The 8,582-nt window shown below is 45.4% G+C and overlaps 1 protein-coding gene across 1 annotated transcript in view; it reads left to right on the top strand.

Moving 5' to 3' along the window:
• The first annotated feature begins 4,585 nt into the window (after window positions 1-4,585).
• The window catches only part of LCMT1 (leucine carboxyl methyltransferase 1), a 16,949-nt gene continuing 12,952 nt past the window's right edge, over window positions 4,586-8,582 (top strand). The window contains exons 1-4 of the mRNA XM_015825566.2: window positions 4,586-4,737; window positions 5,982-6,073; window positions 6,240-6,361; window positions 7,121-7,197. Coding sequence (XP_015681052.1) covers window positions 4,649-4,737; window positions 5,982-6,073; window positions 6,240-6,361; window positions 7,121-7,197 — 380 coding nt within the window. The 5' untranslated portion in view covers window positions 4,586-4,648. The remainder of the gene's footprint in view (window positions 4,738-5,981; window positions 6,074-6,239; window positions 6,362-7,120; window positions 7,198-8,582) is intronic.

Here is an 8,582-nt window from a genome sequence, read left to right as displayed (position 1 = left end):
GTAACATGGTTCTTAAGTGAATCTGGTTTCCCCATTGACTTTGCTTGTCAGAAGGTGATCACATGACCCTGGGACATGGCAACCATCATAAATATGACAGTTGCCAAGCATCCGAATTTTGATCATGTGACCATGGAGATGCTGCAATGGTCATAAGTGTGAAAAATGGTCATAAGTCACTTTTTTCAGCGCTATGTAAACGGTCACTAAATGAACTGTTGTAAGTCAAGGACTATCTGTACTTTACTATTTGGAAACTTTCTAAATTGCTATATTATTAGCTTTTTACAAATTAGACTGCTATTGTTGAAATACTTTTGATTAACTATAACACCAATTGTAAATAATTATTTATATAGGAACTCATAGCACTGAAATTATTTCATATAGTAGTGTTATATTTTGTAAGCTATTTAGACCCAGGTTATTTATCACTTCTCCCCAAGGCCATATGCTTGTCTTCATGCTTTAATAAGGTGGGCACATTTTGGGTCCCTTCCTTAAAACCTACTAAGACCTGAAAGAGGCACCTGTCCTTTGGAATGATTGTTCCCACCCCCACCCCTTCCTGCTCAGTTGCTTTTATCTTGGTTTGTTTCCTCTTGTAAGCAGCCCAGAGTCCCATTGTTTGAGTTAGGCAGCCATATAAATTCTTTAAATATTATCTTCAATTTGGCTGAGAAAGAAAGTCTTATCTAAAAGCAATTAGTGCACTGAAAGCAGGATTTGGTTTAGTAAGTCCTGATTATTTTCAACATGATTTACATGCAAGAGATTGCCATTATTTTGCTTATTAGTCAAATTTAAAATGGTGCCCAACTCTTTAAACTTTCCTCTTTCTTTAGGTTTCCAATCTAGTTTAAAGGCTTGGTTTCCTGATTATCTCCCATGCAAGTACTAATCAGGTCTGATTCTTTCAAACTAGGCCAGGTGCTATCTGTGTTATAGGCACATTGTCTATTTGTGTGTGTGTGCGTGCACACCTTCAATACAGATTGAACACTTGGCAGCTGTCTGAAGAAGTCCTTGTAGTTTTATTTGCAACATTTTTGGAAGCATCTTGCCTGGCTGCCTCCTTTCTAACTCAGAGACAGGAGGGACTACTCCAAGGTCATCCAGCTGACTGTGCCTAATTCAGAATTAGAACTGAGTCTCCCGGTTTCTACATGGGGCCTTTACCACTACATCAATCTGGCTCTCTCCATTTAAAAGAGGTCAACTCAAGGCATCCAAGTCCACACATTTCCCACTTCCTCTAATTTAGATTTCTGTATTTAACAATCTATCTACTCAAGCAGACTGAAATACTGGAAGGAGGAAATACACAATATTCTGCAGTGCTACAGGAAACTGAAGATGGAAATAAGACTACCCAGCTCAAGTGTTTTCTGAAATAAAAATGAAATATTTGACAGTAACATAGTATGACCACAGGTTTCGGTGGGTTTAAAGTCCTGTTTAGCAGATGACTCTAATAAAATGATTGCAACTAATTATAGAATGCATTTGTTAATTGCCCCACAGTCAATACACGAACCCTAATTATCTCTAAATTGATAGTTGCAATGATGAGTTCTGCGCATGCTTTGAAAAACCACTAGCCCATAATGCAGCCCAAGATGCCCCTAATTGGTCAACTTTATATAATACCTTAGGCTCTTTCATTTAAGAGACTCGAGTGCATTTAAAGTCTTAAAAGACCTTGGACACAATTTAGCAGAGCAACCCTTATGACTTTTTTTCCTGAGTGAACAAATACCGAAAAAGGGCAGAATAATCACCTGCTAGATACACAATTGGAAGGCAGATAAACTAAGTACAACCCCGGTGGACAGGATAATTTCTACTGGATGTTCCCCCACTGCTCTCCTTTCCAACCTCTCTGCACGACACACCAACCCTCCAACTACCCAGCCACCATTCAGCCTGGTTTGCTCGAAGCCCGGCGAGGATTCCCCACTTCGCTCCCCAAGGGCAACGCCGCCCAACTGGGTGAAGCAGGCAGGGCCAAACCAGGCAGGGAGGCCGCCCGCGAACCGGCCTCCCTGCCAAAAGGAGCCTCCCTGCAGGGATCTGCCGAGACCAGCCCGAGGGGTCGAAGTTTCTTCGGTTTCCCACAGCAACGTCTCGAGCCCCGGAGGAAGGCACGAAGCCTCCTGCCGGGCCTGGGGTTGGAGGCGGGGCCCGTGCTCCCAGCCCAGCCCAGAAGGGCCCCCGGCCTGTCCCGGGGCGGAGGGGAGACAGGCGCGGGCTCGGCCCCCGCGCCCTCACCTGCCCACCGTCTGGTTGGCCAGCTGCTTCATGCGGTTGAACTGCTTCTTCATGGTGGCGGTGCCGTCGCTGCCCCGCTCTTACCGCGCCGCCCGCGCGCGACTCCCGGCCCGCCTCGCCAGCGGCAGACCCGGCTTCCACCTCACGGCCCCACCGGAAGACGCCGCGACTTCCGGCTGCCGGCGCGTCACCGCCCGCCCTGCCTGTCTGCCTGCTCCGGAGCACAGGGCGGCGCCCGGAAATGCCGTCAGCATCATAGAGAGCGAAAGGGCAGAAAGGCCGCGTCCGGTGCTTTTGGAGTCTAGAGCTAGGAAAGGGAAGAGTGTGGCCGGCGGCACATTCCTCCCACGTCCCGGGAGCGCTTTTTCTCGTTGGCGCGGGAGTTGCGCTGCCGTGCCTGGGACGGAGAGCCCGTCTGTTTGTCGGATCGAGGTGGGGGGACGGGTCTTGGCTGCCCAAGCGGCACCTGCTCCTCCGACCGTTTCTGACCGAGCGTCGCTCGCCCTTGCGGCATGACGGAGGGGGAGGCAGCATCCTAGGCGGGGGGAGGGGAGGGATCGCCCCCCCCCCGAGCCCCATTAGCCAGTTAACCAATCTTTCCAAAAATTGGGATGCGAGGGGAGACAGGCTGGTTTTGCACAGGCAGGTTGCATGGGACCTTTTCAGTTAACCATTGTAAAGTGTTTATTTAGCAAATGTATATACCATAGGTGTCCATCTCGGTGTGTAACCAGAATAACAGTTAAAATAGTATCTTTAAAATTCTGCAACATGAATAAAAATAAAAGCACGTTACAAAAAGATTGTGAGAAAATAAGTCTCCTAACATCTGCAGCCACCCTGCAGAATCTCCATAGATCTACAGAGTTGCTGGAAAATCTATTTTACAGCTGGCACTTTCCAGGTGACCGGGAACAAGACAACCTGCGCAGGTGTCGCCTCAAATCGGGGCCTCCTTAACTGCAACTGATCGAGCTCACAGAAGGCGTTAAACGGGGTTATAACTACGTGGCTGGATGGGCTAAAGGGGTGGGGGAGGCGGGGAGGGTAGGATGTTGCTTTCTCCTGCCAGATGGAATGACAGACAGGACATGCAACGTCAGTCTCCTGTTGGACTTGATGAAATATTCCTTCCTCCTCTTTTTCCCCCCAGTGACAACAATATGAGCTAGTTTAGACTGAGAGGCAGGACTGGCTAAAGTCACCCAGCTGGCTTTCCCGCCTAAAGGAGGCCTGAATCTCACCCCCTTCTGGTTCCTAGGCCAGCACCTGCACCACTACACCAAACAGGCTCTCTTGTGCCACTCTGCCAGGAGATATGTAGGTTTATTGGTCTTCTTCAGTCATTCCAGCTAGAAAGAGAAAGGGGTGGAATGCTTCTCAGTTTTGTGCTTGGCAGACAGGCAGAAGGAGAGTGCTTGCGGTCTAATGGGTGGAAACATCACCACTCCACCTGGGAATCTTCCAGGAAACAGCCCTGAAAGATTCCCAGGTGGAGTGGTGATGCTTCCCCCCACCAACAATATATTTGTCCCATTAGACAGCACTCTCCTCCTGCCAGTCTTCCAAGCACAGAATTGGCAGTCTTGAGGGATCATTGAACCCTCTAATTGTTTTCCAGTATCCCAGTTACATGCCCCCACCTGCCCTGTGGGTCAGCCCAACTGCGACCCTGTTATTTTGAAAAGCCTTTAAAAAAAGTTTTGTTCAGCAGGGTGGGAGGGGATTTGCGAAACTTCATGTATATATTATACTGTAATATGGTGTTTCTTAATGCGAGTAACCTTAAAATGTGTGGATTTTAACTCACAAGCTGGTTGGGGAATTCTGGAAGTTGAAGTCTATACATCTTAAAGTTGTTCAGGTTGAGAAACACCAACATAATATTATATACACTACAGTATATAAATGTGACTGGATGACGCAAATGGGGGACTCCCCAGGGCCGGGGCTCTTTTGCCGGCCAGCCGATCGTGGGAAACGAGCAACACGCGGATCCCCACATACACGGAGCGTTGGGTCCCTTTCTCGATAGTCTCGCGAGTAAGACTGCAATTCCCATGATGCCGAGGGGCTCTTTCCGCCTTCTAGCGGACAATACCTCCCCTTTCAGCGAAGGACTACAATTCCCGGCGTACTTTGCTTTTCTCACCACACGCAATAAGGCGCGTATCGCCTTTGATTGGGTGTCGGCAATAGCGTCGCCAATAGGAAGAGAAAGGGGCGGGGAGAACGCTTCCTGGCCCGGCCAATGGGGGAGCGCGTTGCTGGCCGGTGCCGGCGACGTCGCGCTCTGAGGGGAGCTCGGCGGCCTCGGCCCGGCATGGGCGGCCCGCGCTCCTCTCCCGCGCCTCTCCGCTGAGCACCCGCGCCGGCCATGGCTGGCCCCTCCCGAGACCTGCTGGGCACCGACGTCTTCGACGAGGCCGTGCGGAACACCTGCGACGTCGCCTCCCATTGCAAGCGGTGAAGGAGCGGCGCGGGGAGGGCGCGGGCGGGGCTTTCGGGGGGGGGCTCTCTGGCCTGGCGCGGCCCGCTGAATCGGGGAAGCGATCGTGGCGCCTAGCCGAGTCTGGGGCACCGAACGGGCCGGGATGGAAGACCACTAGGAAATCTCAGGAAGAAAGGCTAGCCGGGGGGCGGGGTCCCAGAGCCCCCCTGAGAGTAGCCCACGGAGCCCGAGGAGATTGTAGGCCCGAGGCTCCAGCCACGGGGGTTAGAATCCCGCTTAGCGCCTTCTGGGAGCTCGATCAGTTGCGGTTGAAGGAGGCCCCGATTTGAGGCGACACCTGCGCCCGTCGCCCTGTTCCCGGACACCTGGGAAGTGCCAGCTGCAAAACAGCCGCTTGTCGAGTGGGCCGAATGAACAAGAAACTGCAGCAGGAGCCCCGGGACGCCTGTAGCTTACTTACTGGGTTGCTCCCTTTCATTTACAAGCCTGCCTTTCCTCCAAGGGATGCTCAGGGTGCTTTGGCCCTTCCCGTCCCCAGCTTGAGAAGAGCGAACTCCAGCTTAAGGGCTGGAGGGAGATTTGGACCGCAGGGTCTTTACTTTTTCTCCAGCCATCTAGAAGAGCTTTTATTATTATTTGTATTGGGGGCACTAGGATTGTAGATGATCACAAGTTGGTTATAAATAAACAGCATGAATTGGTTGCCAAATTGAGAAGAGTACTTTCAGCCAGCATCAGTTAAGGGATTTTTGTATGTTCCAAATCATAGTTCCACAAAGTAATCATTCTATCCTTGATTAGTAGCACTTATAGCCTCAAGTATTGTGCCATGTTTTGGGGCACCCCACTTAATGTTTTTAAACAGAGGCTGGGTACATATTTATAGGGGGATGCTTTAATAATTGATTTCTGCCATGAACGTGTATTTTACCTAATCCTATTGTGCTAGCTCTCCTTGCATCCAGATATGTACAAAATTGGTTTTTCATCCAGTGGTTTTCTTCTAGAATTGATAGTCCACAGTTTTCCACTCCTACCTGCCTGTTCAGACCAGCAGCTGCTTCTGAAAATATTCATAAATATTTTGAAGAGGCTCTTTGCCATCTTTTAAACATGGAATCATAGTATGAATTAGCCTAATTTATTTAATGTGGATAAGATCTACTTTTCTAATTTAGACTGATACTCATATAGGGTAGAATTTTGTTTTGAATGGAATAGGAATTTGTTAAAACACTGTTTTTCTTTCTGTGGTCAGATATGCTGTAAGTGTTGGTTACTGGAATGACCCTTACATTGAATATTTTGTAAGCCATCCAAAAGAAAGGAAGGCACCTGAAATCAGCCGTGGTAGGTTATAAACAAATATGTGTGGGGCAATTTGTTTTGCTTCATGAACATATGGCAAAAGGAAGAACAGAAGAGGTGGGTGGTGGATGGGAGCTAACTAGCAAAATTATTTTCAAATGTTTTCAAAGCTAAAATTTGTCCACTAATTGTTTTTTTTCCCCCTAAGGGTATTATGCACGGGTCCAGGGAGTTGGTCGTTTACTTAAGGCTTTCTTAGAAAAGACAAAATGCAATTGCCAAATTATAAATCTTGGTGCTGGCATGGATACTCTGTTTTGGAAATTAAAGGTGAAATAACTTATAATATTACCTCAAGTGTGATCTCTAATTATAATTTCTTAAAGATTTTGGTTTTTTCCACCTTTGTTGATTATATAATGAAGTTAGGCAAACTGGTATCCTGTAGATAGTTTGGATGTCAACTGTCATCAACTCCATCCAATATAGTTGAAGTCAAAGGATTATGGGGCTTGCCGTCCAAAATATCTTAAGGATACCAGATTTCTATCTTACAGCAAAACAATGTAAGTGTGGTTTATATTCCAGAGAATTCAGCTATTTGTTCTAATTCATAGGACACTCTGTAACTTACAAAGCATTTTGTTGGTGTGTATCAATGAAAATGGTTTCTAGAAAATAACTTGCAGCCACTACGCTTGGACATGGCTGAGCATTTCATGATCTACAGAGTGCATATGATAGTAAAAAACTCCGCTCCTTTAAGTCTGTCTACTTTTTCTCTTACTAGTAAATCAATGATCTTGAATAGAATTGCCAGGAAGAGGATAAATCAGTCCATCTAACCATCTCTCAAGCAAATTATTGGGGGTTGGGTCATTGCTTCCATCTTTTTTCCAGTTTTTTGCTTAGTATAGGTGGGGGATTAGGTTTAGGAATATAGTATGAGCAGAAGAAAGACATGTCTAACTGTGACTCCAGAATCCTAGCCTAGCAGTCACAAAAGTCGAAACTTAAAGCAAAGTTATGGGATGTTTCTTTTGCCCTCAGTGAAAATATTGGAACTTATCTGTTTTCCTCCCTTTTCAGGATGAGAATCTTCTTCCTTTGAAATACTTTGAAGTTGATTTTCCATCTATAGTCTCAAGAAAAATTCATTACATCAAGTAAGTGCTGGAATCTGTATTATGTTTGAACAACTGAATGAATGCCTTTGTCTTTGAAGAAGAATTTTAGAGCAAAATGACGAGAAGTGATACTGAAATAGTCACATTTTAATTACTTTGCTTTATTGTGAAAATATGTAACACAAGGAGTATATGTAAACTCTTATCTGCTATTCTACAAATTGCACTTTTAGAGTGTTGCCTGATTAAATGTGACTGTACTATTATGAATGTTTGATGGAGCTTTTGTACATTTCTGTCTTTTCACATCTCCTGTTTGCTCTAAAGCAGGGGTGTCATGTGGAAGCCACACCCACCCCATTGCCGGCAATGGCAAAACAGTCCAGATACGTCACGCGACATCACGTCACAGTTTGACATGTTTGCTCTAGAGCAAGAACTCTGCATAGTAGTTGCAGTTTTGTCAAAACGCAAGAAAGGGTGCTATTCTTTTTGTCAGTATATTGGACAGGTGATAGTTCATAGACTTGTACAGGGGTAGGCAACCTTGGCTCTTTTATGACTCGTGGACTTCAACTCCCAGAATTCCTGAGCCAGCCATGCTGAGGGGACAGGGAGAGGTTTCCAAGCTAAGCCATGCTGGCTCAGGAATTCTGGGAGTTGAAGTCCACGAGTTATAAAAAAGCCAAGGTTGCCTACCCCTGGACTTGTAGATGCTGTCACCTAAAGTTGAAGTGGTTAGGGTTTTTTTTTTCTTTTTGAGTTAATCTGAAAATAGGAAGGTGAACTTCAAGTATAATTTCATAATGATTTTCTTTAAAGCTGCTATGATTACTTTGCAGAAGATTGCTTTAAATAAAGCAGGAATTTTTCCTTCAATCAAATAATTATGAGAGCAAGTTCTCACATAGTTAAAAGCAAACATAATCAGTTAGCAAAACAAGTAACAGGAAATCTGCCTTTCTCACACAAAGGAGATAATTCTAATTCTTTGCACCATGCTGCCAGAGAAGGCAATAAAAAAACAAAGACATGCAAAAATGACGACAAATAATTATGCAGCAGTTTATAATAATGTCCTACATGCATATCCTGATTACTGTAAGATGTCTAAATAGGATAGCCTTAGCTTATAAATGCGATAAGTCAAAAAATTATATCTATAAAAATACTTTCATATTTTATTGGGTTTAAGAATTAGCACAGATCAAGTATTGCTGTAATAATCAGAAATATATCTAGAAAACGTAAACATTATTAAAACTATATTATAATTCAGACCTCTTAAAATGTAAAAATCAAAAATCAAGCATGAAAATAATTTTACTTTCTAATAATATCTGTAAACTAATTATCTAGCTTAAGTGTCAGAGAATCCTGATAGGTTCAAGCCAAGTTAAGCAATGTCTGGTTAGCGAACAGAG

The sequence above is a fragment of the Protobothrops mucrosquamatus genome, unplaced genomic scaffold (assembly GCF_001527695.2).
Source record: "Protobothrops mucrosquamatus isolate PMUCROS unplaced genomic scaffold, P.Mucros_1.0 scaffold2691, whole genome shotgun sequence".
Classification (NCBI taxonomy): Eukaryota; Metazoa; Chordata; class Lepidosauria; order Squamata; family Viperidae; genus Protobothrops; species Protobothrops mucrosquamatus.
The sequence above is the reverse complement of the archived record's forward strand: the minus strand, read 5'-3'. Positions and strand labels throughout refer to the sequence as shown.